This window comes from Chenopodium quinoa, unplaced genomic scaffold (assembly GCF_001683475.1).
Source record: "Chenopodium quinoa cultivar QQ74 unplaced genomic scaffold, ASM168347v1, whole genome shotgun sequence".
Taxonomy (NCBI): Eukaryota; Viridiplantae; Streptophyta; class Magnoliopsida; order Caryophyllales; family Amaranthaceae; genus Chenopodium; species Chenopodium quinoa.
The window spans coordinates 4171876-4187942 of record NW_018743175.1 but is presented as its reverse complement, the minus strand read 5'-3'; the positions used below and the strand labels follow the sequence as shown (position 1 = coordinate 4187942).

The 16067-nt window shown below is 34.0% G+C and overlaps 2 protein-coding genes across 2 annotated transcripts; both read left to right on the top strand.

Moving 5' to 3' along the window:
* The first annotated feature begins 931 nt into the window (after positions 1-931).
* On the top strand, positions 932-4949 carry LOC110732587 (phosphoethanolamine N-methyltransferase-like). Its single transcript, XM_021912544.1, has 11 exons — positions 932-1180; positions 2102-2239; positions 2331-2468; positions 2648-2788; positions 3182-3265; positions 3484-3625; positions 3769-4049; positions 4139-4300; positions 4385-4438; positions 4528-4602; positions 4690-4949. The coding sequence occupies exons 1-11, from the start codon at positions 1154-1156 to the stop codon at positions 4795-4797; spliced, it is 1350 nt and encodes a 449-aa protein (XP_021768236.1). The 5' UTR covers positions 932-1153; the 3' UTR covers positions 4798-4949.
* A 5427-nt stretch (positions 4950-10376) lies between these two features.
* LOC110732586 (protein NRT1/ PTR FAMILY 5.6-like) lies at positions 10377-15922 on the top strand. Its single transcript, XM_021912543.1, has 4 exons — positions 10377-10792; positions 12933-13150; positions 13973-14610; positions 14901-15922. The coding sequence occupies exons 1-4, from the start codon at positions 10591-10593 to the stop codon at positions 15772-15774; spliced, it is 1932 nt and encodes a 643-aa protein (XP_021768235.1). The 5' UTR covers positions 10377-10590; the 3' UTR covers positions 15775-15922.
* The last annotated feature ends 145 nt before the right edge of the window (positions 15923-16067 follow it).

Genomic DNA, 16067 nt, shown 5'->3' with positions numbered 1-16067 from the left:
ATTAAAAAACAATAGGCGTCGATCTCCATACTCCCTATACGATATTAATTCACAAATTGTATAGTTTTAGTCTGGATTTCCCAATCAAACACAGTTATCGTGATTATGGCTTTTTTCTCAAAATTATTCTTATGCTTATCAACTTATCCTCAAGGAATCAAGATTCCACCTTCTCTTTTAAGTTTATTTTTAATGAAATTATTCAGTTTTCAAATTGATTTCTAATGAAATTATTCATTATTGTTATTACGAAGTACAAGTATTATATATTAGCATTAATATTTTAAAAATGAAGTGATTTAACCCACTTAATCATTATTTCTTATTGCATTTGTACTTTAGTTATTTAGGTTATTACTTCGTATATGCCAAATTGACGTGGTTGATGGAAAATCGACGTGGCTCCTTTATTTTGGAACCATAACTCCTTAAGAGAAAGTGTCACTTTCTTATTTTTCTCTTAATCGGTTGTTTTTGATATGTGGCTTCCCGTTCTTCATATCGTGATCTCTTTTTCTCTTGTCCAGTAATTTCAAGAAAATAGCCTAAATAGGTACGGAACAACTTTGGACAGAATAGATAATTTTTGGTCGAAATGGAAAAACATAAGTCGTTTTTAGAAAATTTAATGTATCGAAAGTAATAAACTTGGTAGTGTTTGAAAACTGTATTTGAGCTTCCTCGTAGCCAAACACATCTTATAATTCACGTGAAAACTAAGGTAAAATTTCTTAAGTTCAATCAAATTACTACATTGAATACATACTACCCTAGTATTCGCATAACTTTCAAAAGTCTTGAATTATCATATATTTTAAATGACCGCAACTAATTAATTAGCACCATAATTAATAATGAGAAAAAGAGGCCCCACAGTTTATGTCCTATAGCTATGAGGACGAGTCTACAAAAGCAGAAGCAGAATAATAGAGGCACTCCACTATCTCCATTCTCCACGATATTATTAAGGTGCTCCCTTTTCCTATATAGTGTTGTTTGTACCCTGCTTTGCTTTGCAGCTGAATGCAGCAGAGAGGAAGAGCTCTCAACCGTAGATCAAGGTCTTTTTCTCGTTCTCGCCTTGCCATCAACGGTTCGTAGTCCTCCTTAATTTTTAACTTTCTCTCTCCTCCACTTACTCTTGTGACAAGATATGGCTCCTCTAAGTGCTCATCTTGAGGTATGTTAAACTTCCATTTCTTAAGATTTTTTCATAATGATTTTGTCATGTAATCACTCTGTGTTTTCTTATGATTATAATCTGTGTAACATGTCATGTAAGACTAGAGTCAATCAATTTCAATGTACTCTAATTAATCATAGCTTGATTAATGAATAATCTACTTATTTGAAGAATTTTTTAGTTATGTCGAACAGCTTCAGATATCAGAATTTCTAACATAGCCGTCATCAGATCGGTCTGGTTTGGTTCGGAACTAGTTTACTTGAATAATATAAAATATTATAAAAGAGGATGTAAATTTGAAAACGACGCTGATTTTTTGGTAGAGAATTCACGTGTAAGTAGGAAAATGACATTTTGATATCTCATACTGTATTGTGTTGTGCAAATACTGATACGTGTGTCTTTTGTGATATTGATGTCATTCTTTAAATAATGGATTAGCAAAGTGTAATTTAATGTACCATTTGTTTCGACATTGCACGTATATAAAAACTTTTGTGATGAAAGGATTCAATAAACAAAGAGATGTAAAAGATATATAATGGAAAGAAAATTGAAATACTACAAATCATATTATAGGGTAAACTTCATGTTTGTAAAGGCGCATTGACTAGTGAATTGTAAACTTGACATCTAACTAAAGTAGTGTGTGTGACTGTTAATTAGGGACGTAGGGACTGTTATACAATATAGTCCTTATACAATCGATTTGCTAAAGAGTGCAAATGAGTCAAAGAAAATCATGTTATGCATATATATAAAGCTTGTTAACTGGTTAAGATGATGTATGTGTTGTTAGTCATTTCTTCATTTATTGTTAGGCAAGCTTTGAGGTTAGCCAAGCTTGTTCATGGATGTACGGAGTATTGTTTTGTGTACTGATATAGTTTTACATGCTCTCCTCTACGGATACAGGTACTTCCTTTGCTTCCACCTTATGAAGGAAAGTCTGTACTACAAATTGGTGAGGGTATTGGTCACCTTACTGGTGAATTGGCCAAAAAGGCAGGCCAGGTTATAGCTGTTGATGTCACTGGGAGTGTGAAAGCCGAGGTGAGATCAATCAGTGATCAGCAATTTTACTTGTTGAATTTACCGTATTTATTTGTGTAGATCATTCTAATATCCTTTGTTTTGGTTGCAGAGTGAAAGCATTAGTGCACAATACCCAAATGTGAAGTTCATTTCTGCTGATGTTTCATGTCCTAATCTAGACATTTCGCCAGAATCCTTTGATCTGATATTCGCTAATTCGTTTCTTGTGCATCTTTCTGATGACGAGGTAATCTCCGTGCTTGACTTTCCTCTTTTTATATTGTGATCAATGTACATAAATGAGAATAAGATTTCTGATATGAACTCAGCCAGTGGTGTCTCCAGTAACTTGTAGCTGTGTACATTTGTTTCTGATAGTACTGTCAGTGTTAACAGTTGGAGTGTATTTTACTTTTGGAACTGTAGGTTGGAAAAATGGTTCAAAGCATGGTGAAATGGTTGAAACCGGGAGGCTTTATTTACTTTAGAGAGACTTGTTCTAATGACAGTGCTAATCAGAACCAAAGCAACTCAATCCACTATCGCGATCCCAAGTTCTACTCTAAGGTTTGTCCTTTCATGTATTTCATCTTATTCTCTGTTTTCTCTGTTTCATTATATGTATGTGCAGAAATCTTACTAGACTTGTTAGATTTGTGAGGAAGGCAAATCAAGACCTCTCATAAACTTGAGTCAGCAGTCTTTAGAGTCATTATAATTTCATGTATCCTGCAGCAGTTCTGATTTCGAGGCAAAGTTTTTAAGATATAGAGTCACTGTTCAAATCGAATTAAATCAAGAACCACAAACAAAAAGAATAAGTTCTCAGTTTCTTTTCCACCTTAAAAATATTAGCTATAAGAGGAATGGTTAACTGCTTATTCCTCAGCTAAAGAACGAATCCTTATTGTTTATGGTGAATGTGACCAATAATTCTGAATTTTGTTTTGGTTACTGCAGGTATTCAAAGAATGTCGCGTACAAAATGAATCTGGGAACTCTTATGAGCTCTCTGTGGTTGGTGGCAAATGCAATTCAAACAAGGTCTTAGATATCCAGCTGCTCTTTAGAATTCTCTCTTTGTTGTTGTTGGGTAGTTTTATTTTCTTACTTCCTATGTCCAGAATTAACAATTGTGTACCCCATATAGTAGATGGTATACTTTGACAACTAAATCCGGACGTGGGTAGTACTTAAGTTTTGTGTGGGAAGAGGGGAAGAAGTACTGTTCACCTTTTACTGACTATCTTTGTCTATTTCAGATTTGCTGGACATTGCAGAAAGTTGATTCAGAGAATGACAAAGGATTTCAGCAATTTCTGGATAATGTTCAGTACAAAGCTAATGGCATTTTGCGTTATGAGCGAGTCTTTGGCCCTGGTTATGTGAGCACTGGGGGAGTAGGTACACTTTCTTTTTTTATCTGGATACTAAATTGTTATTCAAAGTTATGGTAATCATATGAGTTCCTGTTTATGATTGTTTTATTTATTTTTATTTTAATCAATTAATGTTTATTGAATCGATAAACCATTAACTCTGGGCAGAAACCACAAAAGAATTTGTGTCGAAGCTTGGCCTGAAATCTGGCCAGAAGGTTCTGGATGTGGGTTGTGGCATAGGTGGAGGTGATTTCTACATGGCAGAGCAGTTCAATGTTGAGGTTGTTGGAATTGATCTCTCCATTAATATGATCTCTATAGCTCTTGAGCGTGCTGTTGGACTCAATTGTGCTGTCGAGTTTGAGGTGGCTGATTGTACAACAATAACTTACCCAGACAATGCTTTTGATGTGATCTATAGCCGTGATACCATTCTCCATATTCAGGTGATTTGTTGGTGTTTATCAGTCTTTTGTTTACATCACCAGTAGCAATTTTTAGCATTATAACTTTGCTACTTTGTTTAATTTTTCAGGATAAACCTGCATTATTCAGATCGTTTTACAAATGGTTGAAACCTGGCGGGAAAGTGTTAATCAGTGATTACTGCAGGAATGCTGGTACACCATCACCTGAATTTGCAGCATATATTAAGCAGAGGGGATATGATCTCCATGATGTGCAGGCATATGGCCAGGCAAGTGTAATCTTATAGCCTGTTTCGCAATTTCAGAACTTCTTTCCATAAGCATGTATGCTGAAAATTATCCATTCGATCCAGATGCTTAGAGATGCTGGATTTGATGAAGTTGTTGCTGAGGATAGGACCGATCAGGTTTCGTTAGTCTCCCTTTTCTTTTACCTACACTTCAATTACCAATTATGGAGTTTTATTTTCTTATGGCTTTGTGTTTTATGCTTTAGTTTCTAAAAGTTCTAGAGAGGGAACTAAATGCAGTTGAGAAGGAAAAGGAAAAATTCATTGCAGACTTCTCTGAGGTTTGCATCAGAGAATAGACTTGATTACAGTTTGCCACATTTTGGACTGATTTTTTTGCTAATGATCTGCTTTTATCAAATCTGCAGGGAGATTACAATGACATAGTTGGTGGTTGGAAGGCCAAGTTGGTGAGGAGTTCATCCGGTGAGCAACGATGGGGTTTGTTCATTGCCGAGAAAGCAGTGAAGCATTGATCTGTGCCAGCGCCTCTGATCGGGTGTTACAAGTATTTTCAGTTATAAATCTTGTGTAATCTGCCAAATTGATACCCGTATTATTCTGTCATGTAAATTTGAAAAATGTTGAATTTCAAATTCTGTGGTATAATATGCCTGCATTCCTAATACTACCAGATCAACCCTGTATGTTGTAAATTGTTTTTTTTTTTTTTGACAAGTTTTAAATTGATTAATTACTCCTTAAAACGTTTACAAGTTTTTAAAAAAGAATTTAAGATCTGAAGGTATAAAAATCTGGTGTCATCATTTATCATTGTTCTATGACGTCTTTTATACTGTTTGGATTACGTCAGTCGGATTACTAGATCAGGTAAATGTGATCATGACTTTTGCTCTTTTACTGTAGTGCATATTAATTTGACTTCTAATGGTGTATAGATTGTCACCTTGTAGGTCCTACTTAGGGTAATAATTGAACTTATTACTTTATTAGAATCTTTAAAAGTCTATTAGTTAGGGGTTAAGTTATTTAAACTTGTTCCTTAAAAAAAAAAAAAAAGGTTATTTGAACTTGTTGGAATGTTTACAAGTCTATTAATTAAGGGTTAAGTTTGGATCTAAGGAGGAAGGACAGGTAATGTAAACTTTTTCCATACGACGCGAAAAGTACAAGGGAGCCTAGTTTATCACGTTTGGTAAACAAAATTTGTGAGAGTGAGGATAGCTCAAATGGTTAGAGTTTCCCTCCCGGTCTCAAGAGATCTTGGGATCGATTCTCGTCATTAAGGTGATAAACTTGTATTTTCTCAAAAAATACATACTTTGTTTAAATGTTTTCATTTTTGGGGTAGTCTTTGAAGGGAGAGAGAATAGAAACAAGAGGATTAAGGGAAAGGGGTTGTGGTCTTGTGGATGGATGGGGTTCCGTGGGTGGTTTTGAGTTAGTAGGGGTTGGGTTTAGGACTTTAGAGTGGTTTGGGCTGATAGGGATTGGGTTTAGGGTGGTTTTAGCTAGGTGTGTGAGGGCGGTTTGGGCTGGTAGGGGTTGGGTTTAGGGTGGTTTTAGATGGATAGGGGATTAGGTGTTGGGTTTAGGGTGGTGCCATCGTGGTGGTTTGGGGTGGTTGTTCATTAAAAAAAATTTCTTTTTTTTTTGGGGGTTTGCCGATGGGCAAGGCTATCGGTGAAAATATATAACTGACGACCAATAATTTTGGTAAATCTATTACATACGAACAAATTATCGACAGACAATTACAGATGACATACAAATATATAGAGAGAGTTAGGGCGCGTTCAACATTAGCTTTTGAGTAGCTTTGTGGTTGACCAATTCTAGCCACTACTAAATAAAAAAAAAATTGAGTGTTTGACAATGTAGTGGTTGATGTTGTGTTTAGTGGTAAAGGTAGGTTTTGCCAAAAGCTAATATAATTAGCTTTTGAAAAGTATAGATAGCTATTGGTTTTTTTTAAATACCCGTATATTTTATAAGGTAACAACTAGTCAATCGTTGCTTTACCAAACACTCATACTTTATTATTTATCTTCACGGGTAACAATTTGTTCACAACCAATCGTTATTCTCATAGCTAGCTAACAATTACTACTGCAGCTAACAACCACATCTACATGCAATTACATTTTGCCAAACACGTCCTTAAGCAACAATGCATGCATTGCACGAGACCTAACCAAGTATTCAGAATTTTAGTGCCATAGTTGGATGTGAAAGATACATATTGTTCAAATGAATCGTAAACTATATATAATACTTTAAATTGTTATGTGGGATATTGTTAGATTCCTCACGATTTTTTTTTTTTTTCTATTATGTAATAAGAGAAATTAAACGAAGCTCAATAGTCAGATATATGGAGTAGTTCAATATTGCATTAAAAACTACTACTATGTAGTATATTTAAAAAAAAAAAAAAATGGAAAAAGAAAAAAAGGGAGAGATTATAATTACCCAAAAAAAAAGATAGAATAAAAAAAATAAGGGTAAATTGACCTCAACACTTTAAAGGTTAAACTATAGTTTGGGTGCAGTGCACATTAACACTCCGAACTTTGACTATTTATTGGCAACAAGGACGAATCTAAAAAATAAATATGGATTGGGCCAAATCATCAAAGTATATTTATAAGTTAATCAAGTTTTAGATTTCTACCACAAAGAAAAAGAAAGATTATTACTCCATAACTTTATAAGTACATATTATAATTTCTTAAGCCAAAAAAATTAAATTTTAAAAAAAGCCTAAGCATGTAGTAGTAAATGTAGTAGATAGCAATGTTACCAAATCAAAAATTGGAAAAATAAAAAACCACTGTCAATTGGGGGCAATAGGTTTCGAACACTAATAACACACAAGAGTTACACGGACAATGATCCAACCAACTCAGTCAAGTTAATTCCAATAAATGTATGTGCAAGTTAAAATAATTATACTTATTTTGGATCATGGGGCGGGCCATGGCCTAGCTGGCCACCCCCAAGATCCGTCATTGATTGGCACACTGTCAATATTGATTGGGGTGTGATGCATGTTGTTATAAATGGGTATATTTAGACACTCAAAATGAGACAATTCTGATAATTAAATGGTAATTGATGGCATGTGTTGCACTCTAATCAAAAGTTAGTGGTGTGCCATCGACTAGTCATAGTTTAGGGTGTTGGATGCACCCCAGATATAGTAATTCTTGATCTGTGCACCCAGGTGCCCATGGGCATGGTTCACCCGGTAAAAAAAATAGCAGAAAGAACATTGTTTAAATTGTAAAGAACTTGACATTGTTTTGTAAAGAACGTGTATGATATTGAGTTATCATAATAATTTTCTCTCTAACATTAATTTCTCTCAAAAATATTTCAAGATTTCATTTTCAATTACAAAATTTCAGTTTTCAAATTATTTTATTTTGGTCATATTTTTTCACCAATTTTTATTTATTTATTTTATGTATAATTATAATATTCATCTTAATAATGGACATGTGTATTTCTTGAGATATTCTTTATTTGATTTAATAATGTTGTTTACCTGAAAACATGACGTACTTATATTTGTTTGTAATGTACAAAAAATAATTAACACTATGTTCTTTCCATGTGTTCAGTATTATTATATCATATAATAATGATCTTTACTGAATTTGGTCTCTTGATAAATATTTTAAATGTCCATATTATTTAATTGTAATTGTAATGTACTTTTATAGTAACTTAATGTTCATTGCTTAGAGCAATTTCAATGGTTGTAGCTAGGGACTCACTTGCAATATTGAATATCTGACAAGTTGTATATTCTACGTGTTTTTAGGGTCTTTTTAGGTAGTTTTCGAGTCTAGATTTGTTGTTCATAGCTCATTTTGGCTTAATTTGGTTTGGTTGTGATCATATGATGCTTTTATGGGTAGATTCGTTGTTTTTGATGTACTCCGTATTTGAGGATTTAACGAAGCTATTTGAAGGTTTACGAAGTTGCAAATCTTGATCATAGCTTGCAATTCACTTAAAAGACCAATGTTTGAAGTTGAAGTCATTTAAAGCTAATCTCCAACCAGACATGCCCATGTCACTCAGAGACATGGGCGTGTCATTGTGCTTTGAAGAGGTAGAAAGTTGAATTTGAAGTTTTATTTGAGGCATGCCCATGTCTATTTGAGGCACGCCCATGTCGAGTCAAGTGCTTCGAGCTAGAAGCTACGTGCTAAGGGAAGCATGGCCATGTTGAATGCGGGGATGCCCATGCCTCGTCAAGTGAAGTTGGCCCAGTGATACACGCCCATGTCAGAATTTGACATACCCATGTCTTGCTGGAAGTTGAAGAAATATCGATTCTAACTTTGGGCACGGGTATGTCCTGTGTGGCACGCCCATGCTTGGTCGATTTTGGGTCGGTTTAGTCCTATTTCTTTTAGCCTTATTATAAATACTCTTTAGCACTATAATTTCATCATCTATCATCTTAGAACCCTAGTTTTCTCTCTAGACTTTATATTCATTGTAATTCAAGATTATGCACTCAAGATTCTTCGTTTATCTCTCGTAATTTAAGATTCGATATTTTCTTATTCTCTTTAATTCCTTTTATCGTTAAATATGTTTTCCTTAATTTTGTTATTGTTTTCATTAATGTGTGTGAGTAGTTTCCTAATTTCAAGATCTAGCGGAACTCGAATATGGTTAATGCATGATTTAATTCTATAAATTCTCTAATGATAATTGCAATTGATATGCTTAATTGATTGTGCTCATACCAATACTAGATTAGGGATAATTAGTACTGTTATTAATCCATTATTTTAATCGCAACGGGAGTTGAGTTTTGACGGGTTTGAATAAATCAATTAAGGGTTTGAAGTTCATCACGGGAGTAGTTGAATGGATGATTAGGAAGTTAGAGTAATGTGCTCAATAGAGTCTTTAATTTACATGATTCCACGGAAGTAGGCTTGATTGTGATTAAAGAAGCCATTGATAACTCGGGAGAGACCATTGGTATTATTAAGGATTACTTTTCCTCGTTAATCAATTGAATTATTTGTTAGGGGTATAACGACTATTGCGTTAATTGTATTCGTGTTAATTATATTATTTAGATTTAATCACTTTAATTAGTCCTTGAGTTTGTTTCATTAGTTAAACCATAGTCTCTTAGGATTCGATCCTTACTTGCCTATCTACATAGTAGTGGTTTTGTTAGGTTATTTTTGTTAGGTACACGACACGCCTATCAATATCCTTAGCTAATAGTTTGACCATTGGAGCTAGAAAATGCAATTAGCTTGCTATTGGAGTTGTTCTTATTGTATATTGTTTTTCAAATTTTGGTTTTGATCATGCTAGGTGGATATAAATAATGTTCATTACATAATATCATGTTCTTTAATTTATTTTTATTACGAATGATCTTTAGATATAAAAATCAATCATCAATAAAGGGGGGGGGGGTCCTATAAGAATATCATCATCAACCTTCATATTTCTAATTTTTACAAAAAATACACACAATTAGATGATATGATAATTAATATACAAAGAAATTTATGAAATTAACGAATTATATTGAAGGTTAAGGGTCATATTAAAAAATATATAAGAAATAAATTCAAATTACGTAGACACTAAAACACATACAAGTTTAACCCACGGAACATAATAAAGGAACAAACGAACATGAGCATAGAAGAACATGTTATTAAAGTAAAATAACATACTTTGTATTATTGAAATTCAAAGAGCATTTTTAATCTACAAACATTGAAGAATATAGTTTATAATATAAAGAACATATAGTTCATACCCAAAAAACATAATGATCAAACTCAAAGAACATATATTATGCTTGCGTTCTTTGTAAATGCAAGTAACGTTCTTTTTTACTCGCGTTCTTTGTACATATGTGTCATGTTTGGTGCACCCGGGTGTGCTATAAAAATTATTTCAAAGATATAGTTAAGGGTATTAAGACCAATTTTTTGGAAAAACAATGTACTCCTCAAAAAGTAAGTAACTTAGAAAATTCAATAAAAGTCTAGTCAAATTAAAACCAAAGAAACCGTGAAGTACTGAATAGTGAATATCCACTCAGACCTTTCCTCAATTATTTTTCGGAGAAAGTACTATATGATAATCATTTCAAGGAAAGAAGGGTGAAAATGCCAACCACACATTCACACAATCATCCTCAAAACACACTCTTTTAGTTATTAAGTAAGCTGTACAGCAAAATAATATCCCCAGCAACGAAATGTCAATTGAATTTCACTGGGGCAGCTCAAAATAAATAAACAATAATGGCTACAAAGGAGGAGGAGAGCAAGGAGCAGGAGCTGGTTAAAACCTTGACAAATCATGCAGCAGAGGAGGAGGACCGAAGCTTAAAGGCCACGGAGGCATTAGATCAGGAGGAGTCGGAGCAGCAGAACACCATAACTGTAGAGACAGTGTGGGTAAAACTTGGTAAAATAATTCATGGAGAAAGCATCTTTCTTGTAGGTCAGACCACTTTTCAATCTCCTTACATTCATACTACATTACTATTCCCTTAGCTTGTTTTTAGATTTAAGGAATATATAGATGCATCATGCATCATTGCATCACATTTTAGCGCAAAGCTAGTTAATCACAAACTGTACGTCTATACCATACTTTTTTCCCTTTTTGTTTTTGTGCAAAGCAAGATAGAGTGATAATGTACTTGTGATATACGTACTCTCTCTATTTTTTTTAAAATACATCACATGTCATTTATAAGGTTTTTTTATTTTTTTTATTTTTAATGCATCACTTTCATATTTCGTATTTGATAACTTTATTCCATATTTTTTTTTACAAAGTATGTATCTCTCTTTCTTTTCTAAAGCCCCACTAAAAATATTTTATCGATCATTTCTCACTTTTCATGATCCTGCTTAAATAATTAAAAAAACTATACTTTCTCATATAATTATCTCTCTAATGGTTGCCATTTTACTTTTATTCAAATAAATTAATCATCCACTTTCCCTCTTGCATTGAACATACTTCTTAGACTGATACTCCCGAATTGGTAGTTTAACAAAGTGTAACAGTAAATAAAGCCGAAAAGCAAATATAATAACATTATTAAAGCAAATTAACTCTCCTAAAAACTGTGTAATTGCATTAAAAAAACGGAGGAAATATACAAGTACTTCTATTATACTAAAGGACCGGACTAGATGGAGAATGTATATTAGACCCATTATACTAGGATATGATCATAAGAACCGAACTAGACAAATAATTGCCTCCTCTCCCCTTCTCTCTATCTAAGGGTATGTTCTATCACCTGATTTTTACTTATGAACTTATTATTAGACTTTATTAAAACTTATTTTAGTTGTAATTTATACTTGGATAACCCTTATTAAAACTTATTTTTTCTAAATTGAACTTATCGGAATTTAACTGAACTAATCCGAACTTAGAGTAGTTCCTCATTTATCTACTTCATAAACAATCAAATTAAGATTTGTGACTGTTTATCTTTTGTGAATGGATTTTAGCAATTGGGACTGTATATTTTTTTCAAATTGAATTTTATAAAAATTTCAGGGAAATATATGCAGTACATCAAATCACACTTTTGTCGATTGTAAATTCAATACCTGGATTGTATTTTGTAAATAAAAATTTAATTACACAACAAAATTGCCACTTGATAAATGTAACTTTTTGGTGCAGCAGGCCACACCGTATGGCAGGGGTTACCCGAGTTATTCAGTAAGGGGTTACTCGAGTTACTCGATCAGGGGTTACTCGAGTTACTCGGTCAGGGGTTACTTGAGGGGTTCGGACACTTGAGGGGTTCACTCGGTCAAGGGTTACTTGAGGGGTTACTCGTTCAGAGGTTATTCGAGTTACTCGGTTAGGGTTACTCGGTCATGGATTACTCGATTTACTCGATCAGGGGTTACTCGAGTTACTCGGTTAGGAGTTATTTAAGGAGTTTGGTCAGGGGTTACTCGAGTAATTCGGTTAGGGGTTACTTAAGGAGTTCGTTCAGGGGTTACTCGGTCAGGGGAGGGTTCAATCAGGGGTTACTTGAAGGGTTACTCGGTCAGGGGTTACACAAGGGGTTCGATCATGGATTACTTGAGCAGGTGTTACTTGGTCAGGAGGTAACTCAAGTAACCCTTGACCGAGTAACTTGAGTAACCTCGGCAACTCGAGTAACCCCTGACCGAGTAACTCGAGTAACCCCGGCAACTCGAGTAATCCCTGACCGAGAAACTCGAGTAACCTCGGCAACTCGAGTAACCCATGACCAAGTAACTCGAATAACCCTAGGCGCACAGTACTGCAGGCCGCATACAAAAAATTGTGTTTTAAGTATAAAAAATATTAACTTGAAATTTATCCTTTATTTTCTTTGGATTGTGATGGACCTGATGGTCAAAGTGTTGCAGGTAAAAAAAAAATAGAATTCGGGAACTGAAAGGTATTAGATTTTTAAATTTTTTTATTTTTTAAGAACGGACTGTACTGGAACATTAGATATTTGATTATTTGGTAAAAAGTTGAAAATATAACTCCTTGACTTGTAATCTTTGTATACTCTACGCACATCTAGCTAATTGATTAGTTCTATGCTCTATAATTTCCCTTAAAGCAGGTGTACATCTTAGCTATTATATAGCAGATTTCCAGTTTAAGGGGTTGATCTCAACGTTAACTAGTGATGATATGAAGATGATTTTGTTTCTAGCGGTCCTAATAACAAATGTCCAAGAAGGAGCAAAACCACTGTTGGTGATTCTTGTTGTTTGGCTTGCAGACGCTTATCTTGGCGACTGCTTCACTCTCATAATTTCATCTATAACGTACATTATTGTAAGTTTTTTTAGGGTACATTCAAGTGCATGTTTATTTATAAAACCTTATTTTGCTTTATGTGCATTCTATTAGGCTAATTTTTTATTTATCTGGATTTATATAAACTCATCAAAGTGTAATAAAATTTAGGATATGTTTTATTCACATTACTTTTACTTTATTACAACTTATTGAATCTTTTATTTTTTTTAAAAATTAATTGAAAATAAGATAACCCTTATTCTCAGCTAATCAAAACTTTTTTTTTTTGTTTTTTTTGGGCGATGCTAATAAAAAATTGTCAAAATTTTATGTGGCACTCATTCATCGCCTCATCGGTGCCGTATAAGATTTGAATCATCAATTTATTTTCACTATCAAATGGAGTAAAAAAATTGAGTATAGTGGACTAGTGGTAGTCACTCCTAAATAACTACCGTAGAATTTTTATTTATAAGTGGAGATAAGGTGATGGATAGAACATTACCTAAATTTAGTTGTAATTTGAACAAGTACCACCTTATGATGGTTGTAACAAAAAATTGTTAGTTATTTGGAATGTTTGTGTAAAAATAAGCACATGTATCACTTGACAAGAAAATAAAGTACTCCTTATAAAAATTTATTTGTGTTGTTGTTCCTTATAAGAGAGAGTATATTGGTTATCAAAGTGGAGGATAATTAGGTTGATTTTTATTAAAATGAATTTATTTGCATTGAATATTCAACTGTTAATATAAAAAACAGAGGTAGTATTATTTTTTAAGAAGAAGTGAACCATCTGCTTATAGTCCTTAGTTAAGATTGTAAAGTAATCCTTAGTACTTTTAAAATGTACAGGGGATGGCGATGTGGTACTCTGCCTTGTTTTTTATTGAGCCCAATGACGGTGCATATTTTTGGGGATTCTTAATTGTGGGACTATTGTTGATAATAGTAGGGCAATGTGGTTATGACAATTACACCAAAGAAAAAATTGCTGTTAGGAAGATTGAATTGAAGATGGCGAATAATGAAGAAGATAAAGGCAATAATGTAGAGGAAGGTGCAAACAGCAACCATGATCAAGACGGCGAAGAACAACAATTAAGAAGCCAAGATGGTAAGGGTCAACTTGCTTCATTATTCAACAAAAGAACAAAACAAGCATTGAAGAAACTTGTCATATTACTCAAAAACAATTGGATCCAAATATTAGGATTCTTTATTGCAGTGTTTGTATTTCCAGAAAAGAATATAGGAATGATCACCTTAATTAGTATGATGTTTGCAAGTTCTTTTATATTCTTAATGGGAAAGCTGTTTTTCTATCCTTGGAAGAAGCCTACGGGAAGCCCAATTTCTGCAATTTTTGCGGTCTTGTGGATTGCATTCAAGAAAAGGCATGATGACAGTGGGACAGAAACATACAGTGGAGATAATCAAGAGATTAGTACAAATGGCCATAAAGACAACCAGATTTGTTCAAATCGATTTGGGTATTGTTCTACTCTCTTTTCTTTACATAAATTTTTAGTAACTCTTTCGTGTTTTTTTATACTTCCTCCGTTTTTTATTAGATGCATCACTTTTGAAATTGCGCACTCTTAAGCAATTTTTGGAGTAGAGAGAGATACAGAGAAAAAGTAAAGAGAGCCCATGTGATATGAGGAAGATAGAAATAATTAACTAAAAAGGAAAGTAATACATCTAAATTGAAAGTTTCATATATAGAAAGTGATGCATATAAAACGGAGAAAGTAATCTGTTGATTTTTGCATAAATGTAGGTGCCTCAATAGAGCAGCAATGTATGATCCAACATCTGTAGAGAATCCTAAAGTCGAATTTGAGAAGAAGAGACTATGCAAGGTCCAGCAAGTGAAAGACACAAAAAGTTTCATAGGATGTATTTGCTTGTCATTATCGGTGTTCTTGACATATGGTGTGATGACTGCTGTAGCGGATACATTCTTCCTTGAGCAAGCAGATAAGATGGATACACAAATTGGCAGTTTTGATGTGCCCATCCAGCTATTCGTATATTCTTCAAGTGCTATTGAAAAGTTGGTGAGCAGTATTTGTAAGTGGATATTGAATAAAAAAGAAGAGGCACCACAAAGAAGATTTCACGGTGCATTACGAGTGGGTTTTGGGATGCTACTTTCAATCCCTTGTTTTGTCATCGCAGCTGTAGTCGAGGATAGAAAAACCTCGGTTTTGTGGCTCACTCCCCAGCTGATTTTGGTTGCAATTATGGATGGGATTGTTGTTGATGGAATAAAGGACTTTTTTAAGCGGGAAATGCCTGAATTGGTTGGTAAATCATATGGTAGCATACTCGCTGAAGGTGTTGTTGGCTTGGGGAAGCTACTCAGCATAGTGTGGTTTTGCTTGTGGTACTTTGCTACAGATTGGTTTGCTGAAGATATACAGGGAAGTCATCTTCATAAATACTATGCAGTTATGGCCATATTTGCGTTATGCAGTTGCATTTTGTATGTCTTGGTTGCATCTGTGCACTTCATCACTCAATCACAACCATCACAAGAGAAGCCTTCTGATTTGATAGGCGACTTGCCCTTTCAAAAACAAAGGATTTTACTGCCTAGTGAGTCGTTGCGACATCGCCCTTCTGCAAAAACGACTGTTGGGACTCACTAGTTTAATTACCTCTAGCAGATCGAATTGGTACTACTATTGATGTAATGGTGTGTTTGTTAATGCATTCCTTGACTTTGTGTTTCTTTCTCAACAGGCGTCAAGTATTTACATTACATTTGACTCACATAAATACGACGAATAGTTTCTCTGAATTCTCTCTGTCCCATTTTACAGACCACAATTGGGTTTTAGACAAAGGAATTGAAGGGAGTAATTAAGTTCTAGAGAGGGAACTTAATGCAGTAGAGAAGGCTTATAATAAACAGAGGAAGTTATAAATAAACCCAAAAAAG